General features: G+C 35.1%; 2 protein-coding genes and 1 long non-coding RNA gene across 8 annotated transcripts; 1 reads left to right on the top strand and 2 right to left on the bottom strand.

The window, feature by feature from the left end:
• Positions 1–11: 11 nt before the first annotated feature.
• Positions 12–12404, bottom strand: LOC120132779. Its single transcript, XR_005517036.1, has 3 exons — positions 12394–12404; positions 7289–7295; positions 12–140 (listed from the first exon to the last, which is right to left on the bottom strand). It is a non-coding gene; the product is annotated as an uncharacterized LOC120132779 (long non-coding RNA).
• LOC120132775 lies at positions 136–8426 on the bottom strand. 5 transcript variants are annotated; one of them, XM_039149470.1, is made up of 11 exons: positions 8294–8426; positions 6509–6740; positions 5534–6370; positions 4702–5401; positions 3885–4563; positions 3675–3775; positions 1533–3401; positions 1310–1358; positions 969–1219; positions 742–840; positions 136–412 (listed from the first exon to the last, which is right to left on the bottom strand). In XM_039149470.1, exons 2-11 carry the CDS (start codon positions 6681–6683, stop codon positions 175–177), a joined length of 4998 nt encoding a protein of 1665 aa, XP_039005401.1. In that variant the 5' UTR covers positions 6684–6740; positions 8294–8426; the 3' UTR covers positions 136–174. The 5 variants fall into 5 exon arrangements, with proteins under 5 accessions (XP_039005401.1, XP_039005400.1, XP_039005399.1 ...); XM_039149469.1 differs by having other exon boundaries at positions 4702–5789; positions 5883–6370; XM_039149468.1 differs by having other exon boundaries at positions 1533–2574; positions 2635–3401; positions 4702–6370; positions 8294–8419.
• A 5389-nt stretch (positions 12405–17793) lies between the features above and the next one.
• Positions 17794–22101, top strand: LOC120132776 (nuclear transport factor 2-like). 2 transcript variants are annotated; one of them, XM_039149472.1, is made up of 9 exons: positions 17794–17936; positions 18538–18729; positions 19087–19384; positions 19466–19692; positions 19780–19957; positions 20377–20498; positions 20588–20647; positions 21418–21481; positions 21704–22101. In XM_039149472.1, exons 2-9 carry the CDS (start codon positions 18538–18540, stop codon positions 21937–21939), a joined length of 1377 nt encoding a protein of 458 aa, XP_039005403.1. In that variant the 5' UTR covers positions 17794–17936; the 3' UTR covers positions 21940–22101. The 2 variants fall into 2 exon arrangements, with proteins under 2 accessions (XP_039005403.1, XP_039005402.1); XM_039149471.1 differs by having other exon boundaries at positions 20585–20647.
• The last annotated feature ends 191 nt before the right edge of the window (positions 22102–22292 follow it).

The following is a 22292-nucleotide window of genomic DNA, read 5'->3' as shown; positions in this document are numbered from 1 at the left end:
CTCTGATCAGCAAGAAGGATTTCTAAGGAATTAACATAATGGCCTACAATGTGAAAAGATCTAAATGCTTCTTATCCTACATTTTCATTTATGCGCTTCGATTAGGAGCAAAAGAACTTGGAGCAATGTAAGAGAAGCTCCTCAAAATGGGGGGGGGGGGGAATCAACTAATAATCAAAGCGAAAGACATTGTACCCTATCAGGGAGATTCTTAGGGATCCGTAGTGCGACAACATATCTTTTTCTTTGGGAGAATTTCTGAGAACTCGTAACTGCATTCGAGGACGATGAGATCTCAACCCCATCAGCTTGCCAGCTGCTATGGAACTTGACAAAATGATTGATGACTGAAACCTTCTCTAGATTCTGACATTCCAGTCTCAAGTCCAAGATTGAGGCTCTTTTGTCCAGACTGCTTAAATACCAGAGCAAATATTAGACACAAAGTCACAATCATGATGAGGTTAGGGCAAAACCATAAATACAGCATCAGGAATCAAACTAACGAAAATAATCTAGACTTGGCAATATTAGACGTGGCATTATGCATGACGAACACCCTTTTCCTGAAACTCACATTAAATACTCAATTGCAACTTTAAAGCAGTTTGCATCAAATGGATGGGCTGTGACGGAAGTTCTTACCACAAAATGTTGAACTTCAAGATTCATAATAGTAAACAGGTAAACTAGATACTATATTGTGCACAAAGATGCCGGTAAAAAGTTTATGCAAGTTACCTCTGTAAAACATTTTCCAGCATCTTTGCCCTGATGAAAAACTCTTCTGCAGCCTTTAAGATGGATTGATTTCTCTCCTCCCTAAGCTTTTCAGAGAGACTAAAAGCAGAAAGACGAATACTGAGATTAAAAAAAACATTACAAGATAGTATGCTAATAAAAAGATCCCCAGATAAGAGAGTTAAAACAGAGCTCAAGGATTTCAAAATTGATTAACCAGTACTTACGTGCTTCCACTCTCAGGAAGAGTAGCTGTATCACTTTCAGGTATATACGCCATGCTGCATGCATCTCCTAAAACCGATCTAGCAACAAAATAGACCAGAGTCTCATAGTTTTTGCAGGCATCTGCCGAAAGAACTACCCTAGGAGGAGCATGGAGTAGCTGCTGCATAAGCTGTGTGGTTGAAACAAGTCTTCTTTTTGACCTAAGCACTGGTGGCAACCAATCTTCAAAAAATTCAGGTTCATTTTCAACCTGCAATTAAAACCAATGTGAGTAAGATGAGAACTGTCGGAGTTTAAGGAAGGAATAACAAATATTCAAGATAGTTGACATCGAACACACCTTCTCAATCAATCGATTTGCTGCATGAGCCCACTCCCCTTCTGCCACACTGTAATCAACAGACAAGTCCAAAAAAAGGAAAAACACAACGATAGTAACACAAAAATAGCAATCAGTTTTAAATTTTAACAAATTACCATTCAGAATCGTTATAGCACTTTGGATCATTAATATGCATAACGTTAAAAGCAATTGCAACAAATGGGATATTGACTGCACTCACCTTATGTCCTGAGGCCCTTGAGAACCCTGGGTCACTTCTTTATGCCATGGTAGAAACTCATATGTCATACTTTTGCGCTTCTTTCTTCTCACAACCAAATTATGCTTCACAATATCAGGTGGAAGTGAAGGAGGGGAGATAAACTCACTTGCTATTGGCATAAAGTTTGAGCTTTGTCGGGCTTTAACCAGAGGACTAGCGTCAGTGGCAGTATTAAACTGCTCACTTGCATGAACATGCAAACTGTCGGAAGGCTGACCAACAATGAAAGCTTTTTCTGTAGCATTCATAATGGCAATTTTCCGAGCATCATATATGGGCAACATTTTCCCATTTTTAATTGCCCCATACTGATCAACAAACAAGGATGGAGCCATCTGGGGACTGATCCGAGAGTGTTCACCACTGATATTAGCAGCTGAATTATCGGAATTGGAGAAATGTTGGGAATCATTCCGAACAAATGGCAGCATAGTATTAGTAGATAAATGTGTATTGTGGTTATCTCCAGTGTTTGGTAAAGAGCTTTGAATTTTAGAATCTCCAGAAGGAACTAAAGGACGACCAACCGAGGCATCTTTCATCATAGAATTTGATACATAAGATAATTGCTCCATGCCTTGGGAACTTAACTGCTGAGCATCCAACCTAGAGTCTGGAGTTGGACCTTTAAATCTTTTAACACTCCTATTACTAGGATCAACCTCTTTATTTTTCATAGCCTGCAACTGATGCAACAAGGAATAGTTCTGTTGTACAGCATTATTTGGTCTTAAAGAACAGCCAAAAGCTTCAATGTCCTTTTGCATACTTGCAGGATTTTGAATGGAAGTATTCTCCTGCAATACCAGCTGGGATTTTGCTGGTTTCTCTTCTCCAACAAAGCTTTGTGGTTTAGCACAGTCTGCAGGGAACTCAGATTGGCTACTATTTCCTGTTTGAGCAATTTGATCATCTACTAGCTTCTCTGTTACAGGAGGAGTTGTTCCTGAGTTACTATGGGGATCCAACAAATTTTGTGACGCTGGAGAAAATTTAGCTCCTAATAGATGTTCTGGGGATGAAACACTGGTCCGTACATTCAGCATTTTCGTAAAAGCATCTTGCTGAGAAGATTCAGCAGCAGAAGGTTGAGAAGCTGACATAGCCTCCAACACTGGAAACTGCAGGCTTGGATCACGTGCATGGTTTTGGTTGCCAATGGTACTACTTGGGAAAGAAGTCTCAGAAGAAGAGAAGTCATTATCGGGAGAAGTTTTGGGTATATGAGGTGTTGATTTCATTCCCAATTGAGTAGTTTGAGCTCTCTCAGACACGTCATCAATCTGCTTCAAATGAGATGCCAACCCATCAAAAGTTGCATTGACAGATTCATCTGGTGTTACTTGTCTACTCGCACCAATAGCATCCAGGCTTTGAAGATGACCTTTTAAATAAGGATAACCAGAGGTAAAACCAACGGAAATGTTTTCCTGGATATTATATTGTGAGCCTTTATTCCTAATATCTTCACGGGATGCCCCATGAGTCAAGGAGTGAATAGAAGTTGTTGCACTCAACCGTGTATGATCCTTCCTTCCTACCTCAGAAGAGACATGGACTGAATTTAAAGAATTAACTCCTTGCAGAGAACTCTGAGATGAAATTACATGATCCTGAGCGTTAAACCTTCGAGATGGAGGACCCAGTTTTAAACCGAAACCCTGAGATGCAGAACGTTTATTATACTCGAACTGGCCTACTGATCCATCAGAAGTTTCTGTATCTGGCATTTCAGATGAGTGATTGCACTCAGAAGAGCTTAAGTGTGTTGCAGTACCATGTTCCCTTGTCTGATCGACCTTTTGAAAAAGCTCTAACATATTTTTACTGCAAAAATTTTGAATATTCAGTGCACAATAAAGGAAGAAAGAGGAAACCATCACAAAAAAAATAATAAGGAAAGCGGAAGAGCTGGCAGTACCATATAAAACAAAATTTCAAATACCAAATGATGATGATGAATGAGTTTTTACTATCACAGTAATACAATCCAAAAGGCTATTTGCTAACATCTAAGTTACATCCATAATAAAATTTGAGAAAAGCAATGTTCAAGTCAAGCTAAAAAGTAAAAATTGAGAACCGCAAATATTCACCTACCTAATTGGCGCTGTCTTGTTTGGCACAAAACCAACAAAAGAATTCTCAGGCGCAGAACAATGATTTGAGCTTTTGGAAGGTACCTCATCTGCTTGAATGCCCTGAAAACAATCCCAATATGGATAAAGGTTGATAAAAGAATGACAAAACAAAGAAAGGAAGTTGGCAATTTCACACCATTTACATACATGACCAAGCAAAGAAACTAACCTTCTCAGTGTCTGTAGACTCTCCAGTAGCATGACAAGTATATTTTGACTGCCCATAAGAAGGTTCAACCTCCGCATCCAGATGAAATTTACGGGTTCCATACGGTTTATGACTAACTTGAACAGATGACTTCTGTTTTCCTCCCAGTGGATCATTCTCATCCAACCAGACATTGTCTCTAATGCCACTGGTGGAAGTATACTCGGATAAGTTAGAGTGAATACTGTCATTTGAATTTTCTTTTACACTAAGGTTATCCATATTTGCTCCAGAAACTCCCTTCTCCAAATAATTATTTCCGGATGAATCCAAAGTTTGAGGGATCTTATACAGATTTTGCTGATATTCTGCTTGCACCCCGCTTGGTCCAGAGTTTACTTTAGCATCAACACTTCTCCAGATAGTAAAATTATGGCCATTTGGAAGTTGCTGGTTACTCTCATTGGTGACCCATCTTGTTCTTGAATCTGTTATTGCAGCAACGTTGTCCTGATCAAAACCTTCCTTATTCACTTCTGGGCTTCTGAAGCCAGAATTCACATTCAATGATTCATTATTAGAACAAGGAACAGGACGATCAAGAGGAGAACCATGACCTATCACATACATAGAACCTCTGTTATCATTATTCTGAGAAGGTTGCAATGAGCTTTCAGTATCACGACTTTTTGATATGGCACCACCACCATGTGATGCAGACTCAATGAAGTTCCAGTTGTTTGGCTTATTGTGAATCTGACTACGAGGATCATATGCAACTATTCCTTGGGAACTTGAAATGCTCTTTGCACTTACTTGCACATTAGGATTCTGAACAACATTCCCTAATCGTCGAACACTTTCATCTACATGCTTTTGTTGAGGACTCTGATATAACCATTTGCTTCGTTCTTCTGTTGATTGTTGAACAAATCTACGAGGGGAATCAGTTTGCATTCTCCTTGTCCGTTCATTTGCAGTCTGGGCTCCTAATTGCTGAACCTCGGGAACACTATAAAAGTCAAGATTGATATTGACATCTATAGACTCGGGTAAAGGATTAGAGCTTGGTGTCAAGGCATTGTGCAAGTTGTCATCAGCCCAAGGGGATTGCTGTTTGCTGCTATCATTGACAATTGATGCTGGCATGCTCCCACTTGGAGGTTCACAATTCTGCAAACCCAAACCAATCCACTCCTCCTGTACCCCTATATCATTACTGGATCTTTCTGCTACAGCAGACTGCATAAGAGCGCTCCAACTTCCACTTTGCAGAGAAGGAAATCCCCCTAAAGACTCTGTACTATCCAACACTGAACCCAGATTGGTGCTCTTTCCAAAGACATCCCACATACTGTCATCTGAACCAAACAAAATCTTTTCTTCAATTGGATCCAGTGTAGCCACATTTTGGGAGGAGGGCACCTGAATTGCCGACTTCTCCAGGGATGTTTCTGGAGGACTGCAATGATCATTCCTCTGAGGAGACTCCTGCATCACTGCATTTTTTGGCTGGATAGCCATTTGCTGCAAGTTTTCTGAATGAAATAGACTATTTAAACCTTGAGCAGTCACAGCCCCAAATAAATCTTTATCCTGATCACCTTGTCTAGAAACCAAAGTTCCATCTTGCAAACCAACTTGATCTGAAAACATAGCATGCTGATTACCTGGAAAGGAATTACTGCTGGCTGGCACCTGCTGCATTAAAGCCTTATCCATTTGGAGAGAAGAGTATTGATGTGGAATTCCACTTGCACTACCAGTAGAAATCCCATAAAATGATTGATCAACTTGTTGAGGAACCAAACCCGTCAAATGCTTCTGGCCTTGCTCAGGGGAAAACATACGTCCACCAGAGGATCGCTGCATGGCTGAAGAGGCACCATGTTGTAGCCAATTTGCATTTGGTGTCATGTGCTCAGGCTGCCAGGTATAATTTAAAGCATCACGGACAGGAACACCATTGATTGGAACTGGACAGAGACCATCTGATACCTGTCTAGCAACAGCGTAAACCTGATCCGTAGAGCTCAACTGCCTTGTTTCTGGTAGGTGAAACGGTGGCTTTGGAAGTTGTTGTCTCATTAATTCTTGCATTATATCATGTTGCTGTAGCAGCTGCATATCAGTCATTCCTGATTGCTGCCTTGGCAATGATTGGACAGGATGCTGTCCACTAATTTGTTGTTGTCCTCCAAAAAAATCATAATTTTTGGGAGATTCAGTGGAGTCCAACCTCAATGGATTCTTTTGATGAAAACCAGGGCCATTTCCTATTGGTGAATCAAGAACTGATAAACTTCTAGGTGCCATATCCACTCCCAATAAGTTTGTTTCCTTCTGCCTTGCCTGGAAAGACTGATGCCCTTGATTATAGCCATTTGCGATTGATGATTGGTTTCGCAATTGACTTCTAGCAAATTCAGGCCTTGGACCTGATTTTGTGAAGTTCAGCCCATGCAGCAGGCTTGAAGACTGACCACTATGTCTTCTGTCAGGCTCTGCTAATGCCAAAGGAAAATAATAATGCAACTAAAAAGTGGTTTAGAAGTATGTAACAACAATGGACTAAGATCTTGGAACAACAATTGCTGTACCAGAGCAAGTAGAAACTAAAACAGTCAAAATGCATTAATTATTACCTAATTGATGAACACTTGAATTCGTCAAACTGGAAACAAGAGACCCACCAACTTGACTCTGGATTCCAACCCACAAATTGTTACTTAAGCCAACCTGTGATTGATGCTGGTCCTGGGAGAAACTCTCTTGGCCAAGGAAATTATGGATCCTGTCCCCAATTCCGTTACCAGGCATAGGTAATCAAAGCCAAAATATTCCAAAGATAAAATTTTGGGAGAAGAAAATTACTACCTGCAAGAATAAGAACTAAGTTAAAGTTTTCACATGCCTGAAATTCCATTACAGAGAACAAAAGCTTGAAAACTCAACCTTATGAAGACATGATCTTTTTAATAAGCTTCAGATACAACTTATTCAATAAAAAAATTCTCAAAATTCTTAAACCATATAATCTTTTTAAAAAATAAATCTTTGAACTTCAGGGGTGTGTCTACTCTTGGATTATTAAAACTGACAGTGACAGACCTTGAATAAAGTATATAACCAATTTTTGTTGACAATATGAAAAACACAAGAAAGATTTGCACTTATTAAATTTATATCTATTTGGTTCTCAGTAAAATAAATCACGCTTGGCATTTGAAAAGCAACATGCTTCAAAGTTGACAGAAACATACCCTACATTCACACTATTGATTTGAAAACCCTTGGTAACTTATGATGCCAAATCAAAATGTTAGTTCGGTGTGAAAAAAGAAGTCATGTTATAATTACTTTAATTTTGAGAAAAAAGAGAAATAGCTTATTATCATTAGATTTTCACCCTATCCCAGTAAAACAAATAAGCTTGATGTAAATATCTTCCCTTCACCTAGAAGTAAAGAAAACAGAGGCGCCTTCACTTTTTCTGTTGAATGAAACTACCAACACAAAAGGAAACATAAATCTATTTCCTGTATGGAACAAGAAGAGGTGAATAATCAAGCACAAAAAGTGCAGTACCGCACCGAACAAAGGTGAATTATCTCACATTATCTATGGAGTAGTCAACAATGTGAATGACCACACATTTTTCTTGTATAGAACCTTCACTTTTTTTGCAATCAAACTAAATTCTAATATAACATAAATTCTCAAAGCTTGACATTCTCCTCAAGTTAACTACTATAGGTCAGCCATTTTCATGAAACCAAACCAGAACTATAAAACAAATAACTTTACTTCCATTCGGACTTTCTCTAGCCCACATTCATGTTCATTCTCAAAGTTTATTATATGGCACCACAACACAACCAAGGAAGCCTAAAAAGAAAAGACGTTATTATGGATATAAATTTCCATGCATTCAATTCAGGCAGTCAATCTACCTAAAGGTTTTGCTCTGAATTCATCATCAGTAGCAAGTTGTTCACCCATGAACAGAAACAAAAAAGAAACATCAAAGGATACCATAGCAAGCTCAATGAACTCCAAATACAACGAAACGGAGAGGAACATTCAAGAAGCAACCAAAGCAATCACTAACTGTGAAAAAAATTAAAGCCTCTCGCAGAGTGTAAAGAGAAGAACAATCATTTGTTTTGCTCAATTTAAACTTAGCAGTTGCTCAAAATAAAAATTCCCTCAGTATCCTCCATTTTTTCCAGGCAATCAAACAGACGCTAAAACTCAAGCATTACGTGAAAAAAACTCAAATTTCTAACCAAGGCAACAAAAGATTGAAACAACAACAAGCATTTCCCACCTCTAGAACACCAGAGCCCTAACACAGATTCAGCATCTCGATATGAGCTAGGCAAACAAAACATTGTAGTTTCCGGGGAAATGAATATAACTGTACTAACAATAAATTAGAGAAGCCTTCCAAATTGAGCTCGAAAAATCGATCTTGAAGAGTGTCAAAATTGTGGGGCGGAAAACCAAAAAGTTAGGGTTTGAAAGCGAAAGAGATTTTTTTGGCTGAAGAGAGATAAAGTGAGTTAATTAGTGCGAAATTTTCCACGATCAGAGAGAGAGAGAGAGAGAGATGAGAAGCCAAATGAGGTCTGGATCCGAAGGTAAGGTTTGGAGCCGAAACTGAAAGGGATAGAAGAGAGATGGTCGGTTAACCAAATAAACCGAATCAATTTAGCACAATGTCTATTTTTATCATTTAAAATTTTAATTTTTGAAATATTAAATATATATATATATATATTTAAAAATAAATATTAGAGTTAAATTATAAAATGTTTTTTTATTGATTTTAAAATTTTAAATTATTATTTTATATTGTACGATTTCTAAAAGTATTTCGTATTATTTCAAAACAAAATTAAATTTTTATAATAATATAGATTAATCTACAATAATTTTGAACAAATTTTATATATGTTGAAAACATTTTGATGTTTCGATATAACAAATTAAGTTAAATGAATTTTAAGATTTTCTAAGTATATTCGATGTAATTATTTGAATATCAAAATATTACTCCAAGACTTTCAAAGTTCATTTTAATCCTTACTAAAGTGTAAAATTGTGTTTTATACTTAAACTAATTTCAAAACAATTTTACAAAATATCTCGACCATTGATCAGGGGGAATCAGTACCCCTTGGGGGAAATTGGTTCCCTCCGAGCATTCTGTTTTTCTCAGAGTCAAACCATTCAGGGGGGAATCGGTTCCCTATGGACAATCTGTAATTTTTGGCTTTGAAATGGTTCGAAATACTTTGTAAAATTATTTTGAAATTAGTTTAAGTATAAAACACAATTTTACACTGTAGTGAAGATTAAAATGAACTTTGAAAGACTTGGAGTAATATTTTGATATTCGAATAATTACATCGAATATACTTTGAAAATCTTTTGTAAAATCTTAAAATTCATTTAACTTAATTTGTTATATCGAAACATCAAAATGTTTTCAAAAATCTCCCCCTTTTTGATATAACAAAACATTTGAGTAATTTTAAAATTTTGAAATTACTCTCCTTTACTCTAACACTTCTCTCTCTTAACACCTTAACACTTCTCCCCTTTTTGTTAAATAAAAAAGAATTCAATCTTTGAAGTTCAAAATAACTTAGGAGAGTAAGTAGTAAATTTGATTTTTTTTTAAAATCATTTGAAAAATCAAAGCTCCCCCTCATTAAATGCATTCCAATCAAAATTTAGCTTTAAGAACTTGACATTTAAAAAAAATTGAATTTCTACAAAGAATAACAAACATGTTAGTAGCACATGAAATTCAATATATCCAAGACTAAAATACTTTATGCAATATCAATATTTGAAATTAAGTGCATATGTATAAAATTTTCCAGAAATGTTATGCATTTTAAAATTTTAATATCAATTGTTAGAGAGATGTCATTTGCATTAAAACCAATTTTGACCAAAATTTTATTATGATGAACTAAAAAAAATCATTAAAAATTAAAATGTTCATCATAACCAATTTTTTTTTAACATACATGAGATTAAAAACAATGCATAATCATTTAATATCAAAACTCGTGCATGCATAAATTGTCTAATTTTAAAATGATTTCCTTTCTTCAAAGGACAAGTATGTTCCATATGACTATGATAATGGCAATGTGAGCATTTTGCCATATTTAAACATAACAGTTTATTTTTAGAAATTAATTATTTTTCTTTTATTAAGCTTTCAAGCTTAACTCCTAACTCGAAATTTTCTTTTTCTAAATCATTTATTTTGATTTTTGAAAACTCTAAATTATTTTTTAAAATTTCATTTTGATTTTCAAAATCAACTTTTGCTTTCAAAATCAAATTATCATTAATTTTGAGTTTTGAAATTAATTTCGTATATTTGGAATTCATGGTCTCAAATCCCAAATACAACCTATTATAAGCATCTTGTAACTCATCAAAAGTAACTGAATTAAATTCATTTGAGTTAGAAGATACCTCGAATTCTTCTTGAGTGGTCATGAGGCATAGGTTGACTACTTCATCTTCATCATTGGAATCATCTTCGTCACTCCAAGATGCAACAAATGCATTCTTTCCCTTTTTCTTTAGAAGAGGACATTCATACTTGACGTGCCCCTTTCTTTGACAATTGAAATATACCAGGGGACTCTTCTTCTTGGTTGATTCATGTTTCACTTCCTTGGAAATCATGAATCTCTTGAGTTCCTTCAAGAGCTTGACCATCTCTTCTTCTTGTTCATCATCGTCTTCATCCACCTCATCACTTGAATCTTGATAGCTTTCATTGGTGGATTTGAAGGCATTGCCTACCTCCTCCTACTTATTCTTTTTATTGTTTTTCTTCTCTTCCCTTTCTTCATCTTACTTCAACATCATCTCATGAGTGAGAAGGGAACCAATTAGCTCGTCGAGAGTGAGAGACTTTATGTTTCTTGCTTCGATAATGGTCGTCTTCTTTGATTGCCACTCCTTTGGAAGAGAGTATATCATCTTCATCACAAGCTTCTCATTTGGGATTACTTCTCCATATCCCTTGAGACCGTTGATAATCACGGAAAATCTATCCGTCATAACTTTGATGTCTTTATCGGGTTTCATCTTGAAGTTCTCGTAGCTATGGTTGAGAAGACTTTTCTTTGATTCTCTCACTTCGTCTGTTCCTTCATGAGTGACTTGGAGCTTATCCCAAATCTCTTTGGCACTGGAACAAGATGAGATTCTTCCATATTCATTTGGGCCTAAAGCACATAATAGAATATGTATAGCCTTAGAATTAAGCTAGAAATATTTATGCTCTTCTCTACTCCAGTCGTTGTACTTGTCGGGTGGAGAGGAGTAATCGTCCATGATTAAGTTCCAAGCTCCTAGATTGTAGGATTGAATGAAATACATCATCTTATTCTTCCAATGTGCATAATTTGCTCCATTGAAAAAAGGTGGCTTGTTTACCGGTTGTGAATCCATTATAGGATATTCTTCAAGATAATAAGCACCGAAGGAAAAATTCATTTCTTTGTCGGTTGCGTCGGGAATTGGTAGAGCTTATTCGAGGACCGTCTCAAGGTGGTTAAACCTTCTTAACGAGTTAGACTCTGATGCCAATTGTTAGGATTTTCGGAAGCTTGAATCAACAACCGGAATGGTTTGCAAAGAGGGGGCGAAATGGTTTTGTGTTTAGGGAGTAAGGAGATTGAAAGATAGAGAATTGCACAACGATTTATAGTGGTTCGACTTTCTCAATCAAAGTCTATGTCCACTACCTTAGCTCCTCACCAAGGATTTTCCAATAAATTCACTAATTTGCTATTTCTTTTGAGGATAAAGAGTAACCTTACAAACTCCCTCGTTTTTCTGGGCTAAACTAGAACCTTTCCCTAGCTTTTACACGGGCTAAGCTAGAACCTTTCCCATTTAGAAAATGATAAAAGATGTAAACAAGAAAACCTCTCTAAGGTAGGTGTTTACAAGATTGAGCTCACAAGAACAAAATATTTACAAGAGAAATATGAAATAAGATTGAAAAACTCTTCTCTTGTGTTTGATTGCTTGGATAGTTGTTCTCTTGCTTCTTCAAGTGTCCTTAACTTGTATTTATAGCTTGGAATGTGTTTGAAGTCGTATATAGTCGTTGGGGATGTTTTGGAGCCGTTTGGAGATGAGAATCCATTATTAAAACAGCTTGGAGCGTGGGGGGAATCGATACCCCCTCATAGGGAATCGATTCCCTAAGTGTAAAATTCAAATATTTCGACCGTTGATCATGGGGGAATCGGTTCCCTCCGAGCATTATGTTTTTCTCAGAGCCAAACCATTCAGGGGGAATCGGTTCCCTATGGACAATCTGGAATTTTTGGCTTTGAAACGGTTTGAAATACTTTGTAATTTTTTTTTGAAATTAATTTAAGTATAAAACACAATTTTACACTTTAGTAAGGATTAAAATGAACTTTGAAAGACTTTGAGTAATATTTTGATATTCGAATAATTACATCGAATATACTTAAAAAAATCTTTTGTAAAATCTTAAAATTCATTTAACTTAATTTGTTATATCGAAACATCATAATATTTTCAATAATCTCCCCCTTCTTGATATAACAAAACATTTGAGTAATTTTAAGATTTTGAAATCAAGTTTGAAATTACTCCCCCTTACTCTAACACTTCTCTCCCTTACCACCTTAACAATTGAATCTATTCCCCCTGGGGGGAATCGGTTCCATCCGAGCATTTTGTTTTTCTCGGAGCTAAACCATTAAGGGGAATCGGTTCCTTATGGACAATCTGGAATTTTTGGCTTTGAAACGGTTCAAAATACTTTGTAAAATTGTTTTGAAATTAGTTTAAGTATAAAACACAATTTTACACTTTAGTAAGGATTAAAATGAACTTTGAAAGACTTTGAAACGGTCGAAATATTTGAATTTTACACTTAGGGAACCGATTCCCTATGAGGGGATACTGATTCCTCCCACGCTCCAAGCTGTTTTATAAATGGATTCTCATCTCCAAACGGCTCCAAAACATCCCCAACAGCTATATACAACTTCAAACACATTCCAAGCTATAAATACAAGCTAAGGACACTTGAAGAACCAAGAGAACAACTATCCAAGCAATCAAACACAAGAGAAGAGTTTTTCAATCTTATTTCATCTTTCTCTTGTAAATATTTTGTTATTGTGAGCTCAATATTGTAAACACCTACCTTAGAGATGTTTTCTTGTTTACATCTTTTATCCTTTGGTAAAGGGGAAAGGTTCTAGCTTAACCCATGTAAAATATAGGGAAAGATTCTAGTTTAGCCCGGAAAAACTAGGGAGTTTATAAGGTTACTCTTTATCCTCAAAAGAAATAACAAATTAGTGAATTTGTTGGAAAATCCTTGGTGATGAGCTAAGGTAGTGGACGTAGTCTTTGATTGAGAAAGTCCGTGCAATTTTCTAACTTTCAATCTCCTTACTCCCTAAACACAAAACCGTTCTGGTTGTTGATTCGAGCTTCCGAAAATCCTAACAATATATTTATTATAGGAGAAAAATGATTTTTTAATATTTAAAATCTTTAGATTTTTAAAAAATATAATATAATTTTAAATTTTATCTTCCATGCAATGTGATTCTTAAATTGAAAAAGAAAACTATACAAAATTAAATTTTCAAAGATATATTAACAAAAATTTAAAATATTGAGAGTAAGAATTTATCGTCTTTCTTACGTCCCGTCTTTTATTATTATATTATTTTTTATGTTAGCATTCATATTTATATTTATTGATAATAATACTTATTTGTATCTTTAATTACTTTTAAAATTATTTAAATAAATTTTAAATTTTTATATATGATTTTATTTTCCTTATTTAGTGACTAGTTTGTGTTTGTTAAAATTTATGAAGTTCGATCAATCAATCAAAATATGCCAAGAGGAATGAATTGGTTTTTTGAAAATTTAGGGAGTAAAGAGAGAAATATTAGACAATTTGTACAATAATTTATAGTGGTTCAACTTCTTTAATGAAGTCTACATCCATTACCTAAGCTCATCACTTTGAATTTTTCAATAAATCCACTAATTTGTTCTCTATTTTTCAATGATCAATAGTAACCTTTATAATTTCATAGTTTTTTACTTTGCTAAACTATAACCAAAACCCTTTAACAAAAGACAATAAATATGTAAACACTAATACTTCTCTAGGTAGGTGTTTACAAAGATTTAGCTCACAAAAACATAATATAACGATATACAATTGAACTCAAAACACAAATATTTACAAGGTAAATAAAATAAGGATTCAAAAACTTTTCTCTTGTTTCTGATTTATTGGATAGGTGTTGGTAACATTTTTCAAGTGTCTTGAATTTGTTTTTATATGTTAGAATGAGATACTAGTCGTTTCTAGCCGTTGAAGATCAAAATAGTCGTGTAACACCCCCAACCCGTATCCCAACCCGGATACGAGTCAGAGATATTACATTGACTTTTAAAACACAACTCATTACAAATAATAGTAAAAGACTTGAACTTATATTACGAAAAATACAATAATATACATATGGTAATATAAGTTTACCAAAATATTTAGAGCATACACAACTTAACTCTTTAATTACATGCCAACGTCCATTTTCATAACAAAATGACCTACTGATTAAGTTGCTTCTGATCTGATAGTTGCAGGAGTAATGATGTCCAACTGCTTAACCTCGATCGTCTACTTTATCGGATCCTACGTGTGAAACACTCACACGCTAAGTCATCGACTTAGTGAGGCAATAATATAATAATAATATCAATAAATATAAATTAATTGCCAAAATGAGATGGGTTGCAGTAATAAGATGTATGTAAATAATGCAATAACCAAAACCATGTTTCTTACACATATACTTATCAAATTAACATTCATAAGTTCGCCTTAGTAAGTTCATTAGCCCATGGTACCATACAGAGAACCTAAGGTATGTGAGTATTGTGAGGTTGTGCGCTATGCTGTCATCACAGCTCGTATAATTGCACCTAAGTGCCACTTAGAATTGCACCGGAGTGCCGCGTAGAATTGCACCGTAGTGCCATATAATAATGTCCATAAGGACCACATATCATTCCTTAAGAATCATATACATATGCCAATGATCAAGTATGTGTCTCACCAGACCTCACACATGTTCTAAAGAATACATATATGTTCCGAAGGACCACATATCATTCCTTAAGAATCATATACATATACCAAGGATCAAGTAGGTGTCTCACCAGACCTCACACATGTTCCAAAGAATACATATATGTCCCGAATGACCACATAGACCCTCTACCCTTGGCATGCCAACTATACCTATAGTTCTCATTTACATAACACGGGCTTTCACAATTTATCTAATTTATATCACGTAGACATATTATTTCCATACCTTTATCATATAACTCATATAACATTTTCTTTCATATTCATGTCCCATAATGCATATGGTATGGATTCATGTCATACATCATCATATGAACTACGATCATGTATCAAAATATTGAATCTAGACTTATCACAAGTCTAGAACTGAATAAAATACATATTCATGCTATGCATATGCACTCACCTAGATTTTTTTGTCTTTCCCTCGATTGATCCTACTTTTCGATGGTTCCGGAACTCGATTAGGCTCAATATCTACATAAGCAAAATTTTCAAGATGATTATCAGATGCCTAAGTCTTGAAATTAACCTCTAATAGCATACCAATTTAAGGAATTGATAGTTTAGTCTCTTTTTTTTTTTATTATGGGGGAATCGGTTCCCCCCTGGGGGTATCGATTCCCCTCTAGCGTTCTGGAAATTCATATTCGTTTGAGGGGGTATCGATTCCCCTTGAATGGGTATCGATTCCCCTAGCCCAGAAATCCTATTTTGAGCTCGAAATTCACTTCATTTCAGCTTAAACCTTCATATTTTACTTCCTTTAATATTCCTAACTTCCAGACACATTTTTTAACTCATTTCTATTCCATAATCACTTCTTTAAACCCAAAATTCCATCATTTACATGGCATTCAATAATCACACTAAATTTTCAAGGTGTTCTAATTCCAATTCTAACACTTCATATCCCTTAATTAACTTGATGACAAGTCAAATCTCACTTCCAATTCTTATTATGAACTCTAATATAAGATTTCACTTTTCTACTTCATTTCTTTAATTATTCATATACTTCTCCTCTTGAGGTTTTAAAACAATTTAAACTTCCTTTAAGCTTAACTATTGCATAATGGTCATGAATCAACCATAAATTCATCAAGAAATTCACTAACAAGAAAATCTTACCTTAGCTTGGGTCTCACGTATGAAGAAGAATAAAGAAAAAGATGACTCTGGAAGCTTGTTTTAATTTCCTATACATCCACGTGGTTAATATAATACTAACCCCAAAATTATATTGCTATAAAAAGACCATTTTGTCCTTCTAATCTTCCTTCTTTATAATTCAATTCTACACAAAATAACTCAAATAAGTCATTGAACTCTTCCATCATTCTACTTAAATCACCAAATGCTGAAACTTTACAAATTAATCACTAACCCGGCATGGAGGATGTTACAAGTCGTTACCTACAACTTTTAAGGCATAATAGATCGATCATTTTACCAAAGGGATCGATCATTTTTCAAATATTTCGACCGTTATACCAAAGGGATCAATCCTTTTTCGGAAGGGATCGATCATTTTTCTCGATGGATTTATCATTTTGTCAAGAGATCGATCTCAAACTCACTGTTGTCCAAGGGATCGATTTTTTTTTCTCGAGGGGATCAATCCTTTGGTCAAGGGAACGATCATTTGGTCAAATGGATTGATCATTTTGCTAAGAGATCAATCCTTTGAGCCAGAGAAGCTTGGAAATATGACTTTAAAGTGCGAAAACAATCACACATGTTTTGAAAAGGTTAGACTAAGTTTGAAAAAATTTAAAAACATATTTTTAACTTTTATTTTGACTTCTAATTATTTTTGAAGACTTTAAATAAATTAAATTTAGTCCCAAAACATTTTACCCTTATTTGTTATATCAAAATATTAGTTATAAAGTGTTGTTAAAATGATAAATTATTATAAAGTAAATTACGTATTAAGTAAATGAATTACCAGTTTTGGCTTGTTTTAATACCTAAACTTTTAATTTTTTTTAAAATCATACTTAATGTTTGATTTTCATTTCATTCAGTACTTGTCATTAAAAACTTAACGCGCTTAGTACCCAAACTATCAGTTTTGGACCGTTTTATTACTTAAACTTTCACTTTTTTTAAAACTTAACAATAAATTTTGAACGGTTACTAAAGTGAAACAAAAGCAAAAATTTTTAATGACATGTACTAAAGCAAAACAAAAACAAAACTTTAAGTTCGAAAAAAATTGAAAGTTTAGGTATTAAAATGACTAAAATTGATAGTTTAAGCATTAACCTAATAACTATATCTCATGGATATGTAAAATACATGATTTCCAATCCTAACATGAAAGGAAGGGAAACAAAAACTCAATTTAAAGTAAATAAACATAATTCCATACTCAATCTCATTGATACATATGGAATTTTGTGGAAAACTGTTTTCGATAAAAGTTGTATGTACGACTTGGAGAAAGATATTTTATATCTCTCCTAACCCAATTTGTTTCATTCGCTATTGTAAGGATTTCTTACCTTTATCTCTTCCCACTTGATCAATTTGTTGATAAAAGCCAAAATAGATGATTTTAGTAAAAGAAGAATTGGGCTGAACTCGAATTAATAGCGACCATATCCAAGGCCTGAATCAACCGGGCCAGTCGGGTATGGACTTTGGACCTAATAAATGTTTCTATGAAAACGATTTCCACATTTTCAGTTTCAGTATCTTCTCTTTTCAGTATCTTCTCTTTGGCATTGCTTGTTATTGGCATTTGCATTTCCTGCTTCGTACTCGACGCATCCCGTTATTCCCTTTTGGGGCTTCGCTCTCTCACTCTCTGCTTTATTTGAAAGCTCACGAATCAAGGACTTTCGGTATTGCTTTCATCCCACATATTTTTTTCTTATTCCGGTCGATCTCCGTTTGATTGTTATAGACTTTTAGCTGCAGTATTTGATTGATCTGCTAATCGCCTGCAAGATCGTGCCATTTTTTTGAGTTTGGTTGTTAAATCTGCTTCATACTTTTCATTGCTGTGAAGGTTTTGTTGAGTCTTTTTCTTTGAATCAGTCTTAGTTGTGTTTAGATGGAAAGAACTATGGATATGCGTTTTTTTTTTTAAATAAGTTGTTTTCTGTGATGCGTGTTTATTGGTTAGTTTTTTATGGATTGAAGATCTGTAAAACAAAGATACGTTAGATTGTGAGTTAGCTTTATGCTGGAAAAAAAGGTTTGTTTCTTACATATATGCCTTTATGTTATGGTTTATTTCGGTCAAAGTTGTCTAAGAAGTTGAGTATTCATATTCAAATTTTGTTCGGCTTTTTTGGGTTAGGCAAACATTTTGATGATACCTACTCTTATGTTTCAGTGTAATTTCTAAATATACTTGCAAGAAGTGCTTTCTCTCAGGTTTCCTTTATGTTGTCATCAAAGGATCCTTAGTTTTATCGATTCCTTGAAAATTATGTGCAGATGGCCATGCAGGAAGGAAGTCCTGCCAATATTCATACTCCTAGTGCTCAAGTTGTCGGAAATGCTTTTGTGGAGCAGTATTACCATATCCTTCACCAATCACCAAATCTGGTGCATAGATTTTATCAAGATTCAAGTCACTTAAGTTGGCCTGATTTGTATGGCAACATGACTACAGTAACAACAATGCAAGTAAGTTAGGAGTTGAGATATTTTTCTATACGAGCATGCATGAGCATACTGTTATCAAGAATTCAAAACTGTATGGCCTCTGTGCGGGAGATGATGCTTCTAGACTAAGCTGATGACAGGTTATAGAAAAATTTGTTATAAAGTTTATTGAAAAATTCTTCAAAAAACATGGATATTCATTTTATTTTAGTTGCATATGTTAAACTTTAGTGATGGGTATTTTATCAAGTGTTTGTTTCTGGAGCCATTTGATGTAGTAATATTAAATTTTATAATTTGAATACCTTTTTTATATAACCATAACCTATCTTTAACGTGGTTTTATTGAATAGTCTACTTATGTTTTCTCTGGAGCAGGCAATTAATGAGAAGGTGCTATCGCTGAATTACGAGGACTACACAGCAGAGATAAAAACTGTGGATGCTCAGGACTCTTTTGAGAAAGGGGTCATTGTAGTGGTAACTGGATGCTTAACGGGAGAAGACAATATCATAAAAAAATTCACTCAAACCTTCTTTCTAGCTCCACAAGACAAAGGGTACTTCGTCTTGAATGATGTTTTCAGGTACATTGAAGACACAGAGCTGCAAAACACTGTTCCGGTTAATGTTGTCAGTGAACAGGGTCCAATATCTGTCCCGACACCTGAACCAGGTTTGACCTGAATCGATTTTTGCATTGTGGTAATGTTTTTACTATGCTCAAATCATGGAATTGCTTAAATTTTGCATCTAGGGCCCCCTCATGACCATCTTGTGGAGGACCCATTAGCTAATCCGGAAGAGGAAGATATTAATAATGGTGCTGAAGTTTGTGACCCTTCAGATGAGGAGGAAGGATCGGTAATTGAAGAGGAGGTTGTTGTACCCCAAAACGTTGCCAGTCAGAATGAGAGTGTTGTGGCTGATGAGTCAGCTCCTGCGGTTCTAGAAGATGCTCCAAAGAAATCGTATGCTTCAATTGTGAGTTAATGTTGACTCTTTTTATTCTCCGTTCATTTTTTGGTGGTTCTTTTGATGTATAATTGAATTTACTTAATTGTATATTAGGTCAAAGTGATGAAAAGTAGTACACCATCTGCTCCTGTCCATGTAACTACCAGAAATGTGAAGGCTGCACCTGCAGAGCAACAGTCAACCGTTTCTGCAAAACCTGCTCCAACAACACCAACGGTAGCAGTTCCTAATAGTGATAATGCAGTTGAAATTAGCAATGAGAATGAGGAAGGTAATTGTTAATTTCATTTGACACATGATACTAGAGCAGCTGTTCTCTGTGTTGCTCCAACTCTTCTTATTTCATGAAGTATCCGTGTCCAACGTGTATCTGGACATGGGTATGGTGATATGACCTTTTAATCCCCCAAATACATGGAAACATTTAGAAAATAAATAAAACACCCGTTTTGAACAAATACCCATATTTGACGCCTGCATTTAAATCCGAGTAACATTTGTTGTTTTATTTATTGATGAGGTTAGATCCACATATTTTATATTTTAATCAATTATCCAACAAGGGAGTAAAGAAGCCATACTTGATTTTGGCATGTTTAATATTATGGCTTACAGTTTTTCTCTTTGATATGCTTGATGCATATTCTTTCATGTTTTTAAATATACACCTTGTGTGCTTTGTTACCTAAGCTGAAGGACACTCCATATATGTACGGAATTTGCCTTACAATTCAACACCTGCACAACTTGAAGAGGCTTTCAAAAAATTTGGGCCCATTAAGCACAATGGCATCCAAGTCAGAAGTAATAAGGTTAACAAAGATATCAGTTTCTCTTTCCTTTTTGACATTTCTAGTTCAAGTTCTTACTGTTTTTATGCATTTCTTGCTTCCTGCAGCAGGGATTCACTTTCGGTTTTGTTGAATTTGAGACTCCGAGTTCAGTGCAGAGTGCACTCGAGGTATCTCTCATACCTCTTATCACTGCTGTTATAAATGTGGTGCCATCATGATTACCATTGTGTCACTCTTTCATTCAATCACCTACACGAAAAATGTTTCATGATTTTAGTCAACCAAATAACTGCTGTATGTGTGGCTCCTCTTAAAATTGAAACAGAAATGTACTTGTTTATCAGATTAAGCTCTCTTCAACTGTAGGATTTCCTGAAACAAGAAATTGATACATACTTGAAGTCTGATGCGGGGAATATGTTCCTATAAGGACTCTCTCAGTACACGGAAATCTTGGAACAAAGAAAAAAATTGCACATACCCGTGTCTAACATTCCCAAGTCCAACTAACATAGCTGACTTATCTTTCATTTCTTTTGCTACTTTTGGGCAATATATAGCCATGAAGCAGGCACCTTGTACCAAGTCTTGTTCGTTTACATCTGATATTCTCCTTAGCCTTATGTTAGTTCATCTTTCGTTTTGTACTCATTTGCAGCCTTGTTGAATTAAGTTGGATTGAAAGCTTAAAGCAATCAAATGTAAACTTGTATTTTATGGATGTCATAAAAATTACACTAATGAGTATACCTGGTCTACAATTCTGAGATTCTAAATCAAAGGTTTAATGACGATCATCCTTTATTCTCCCCTTTCTCAGCTGTTGTTGATTTTGTTGCAAAATTTAACTATGATATTAGTCAGGGGCCTCTGCTCCGTGTTTTATGCGAGCATGTAACGTATTTTGAATTTATGGTTGTGCTGAATGGCATTTCAGGCCTCACCGATCACAATTGGAGACCGTCAAGCTGCTGTGGAAGAAAAGAGGACAAGTACTCGAGGTAATTCAAATTTATTTGGGAGAAGCGCCTTCGACACTATTTATTTAAAAAAATCCATTTTTTTACTAATAATATTGTTTTGCACGAGTTGAACTTTTTAGTTCATCCAATGATTGTACTGAGATTAGGAAAATATGTTCTCAACTGCGTGGCTATTATGCAAAATGTTCTGTGTGTGTATAATATTTAATATATACTTCAGAAAACTGCTGCTTTGTGCAGTTGGTAGCAGTGGAAGAGGTAGGTATGCATCAGGTAAAGGCGTGTTTCGGAGTGACAGTTTCCGTGGTCGAGGGAACTTTGGCAGTGGCCGAGGAGGCTATGGCAGGAATGAATTCAGAAACCAGGGTGAGTTTTCGGGTCAACCCAAAGGTCCAGGTGGATGGAACGGAGACAGTTATCAGCTGGCTAATCAGAACGAAAGGGGTGGCCATCAAGGTGTGGCCCCGAAACCCTGATTTTATTTGTTTTCAGACATTAGCCGAGAAAGTGACCAGGTATTTTTTGACAGTATAAACAGATTAGGAGCTAAAGATTCAAAGTTTTATCTTCACAAATTTTAACTGTTACGAGTGAGTTAACTATTTTGACATTCTTTGATCAATTTTTTTATTTGATGATATGCTCTCATATCTTTCCTTATTGCATACATTTATTGACGTGAAAGCATCAAACAATAGCTTATGCATGAATTATAGACGGTGTAGTCATAAGAAGCTTGAGCTTGAACCGAAATTAGTGGCTTGAAACTCGGATCAAGTTTGAGCTCTTCGAACTTGACTTGGTAGAGTTTTTCATGCTAAATATAATA

The sequence above is a fragment of the Hibiscus syriacus genome, unplaced genomic scaffold (genome assembly GCF_006381635.1).
Source record: "Hibiscus syriacus cultivar Baekdansim isolate YM2019G1 unplaced genomic scaffold, ASM638163v2 tig00110569_pilon, whole genome shotgun sequence".
NCBI lineage: Eukaryota > Viridiplantae > Streptophyta > Magnoliopsida > Malvales > Malvaceae > Hibiscus > Hibiscus syriacus.
The sequence above is the reverse complement of the archived record's forward strand: the minus strand, read 5'-3'. Positions and strand labels throughout refer to the sequence as shown.

Excerpts from the sequence above, each read along its gene's own strand:
- LOC120132776 (XM_039149471.1), top strand. The coding sequence starts at position 18,538 with ATGGCCATGCAGGAAGGAAGTCCTGCCAATATTCATACTCCTAGTGCT. Across the intron at positions 18,730-19,086 it reads CTACAGTAACAACAATGCAA|GCAATTAATGAGAAGGTGCT; the intron begins GTAAGTTAGGAG and ends TCTCTGGAGCAG. Across the intron at positions 19,958-20,376 it reads TAGCAATGAGAATGAGGAAG|CTGAAGGACACTCCATATAT; the intron begins GTAATTGTTAAT and ends TTGTTACCTAAG.
- LOC120132775 (XM_039149466.1), bottom strand. The coding sequence starts at position 6,683 with ATGCCTGGTAACGGAATTGGGGACAGGATCCATAATTTCCTTGGCCAA. Across the intron at positions 3,776-3,884 it reads AGTCTACAGACACTGAGAAG|GGCATTCAAGCAGATGAGGT; the intron begins GTTAGTTTCTTT and ends GATTGTTTTCAG. Across the intron at positions 841-968 it reads CTTCCTGAGAGTGGAAGCAC|TCTCTCTGAAAAGCTTAGGG; the intron begins GTAAGTACTGGT and ends TTCTGCTTTTAG.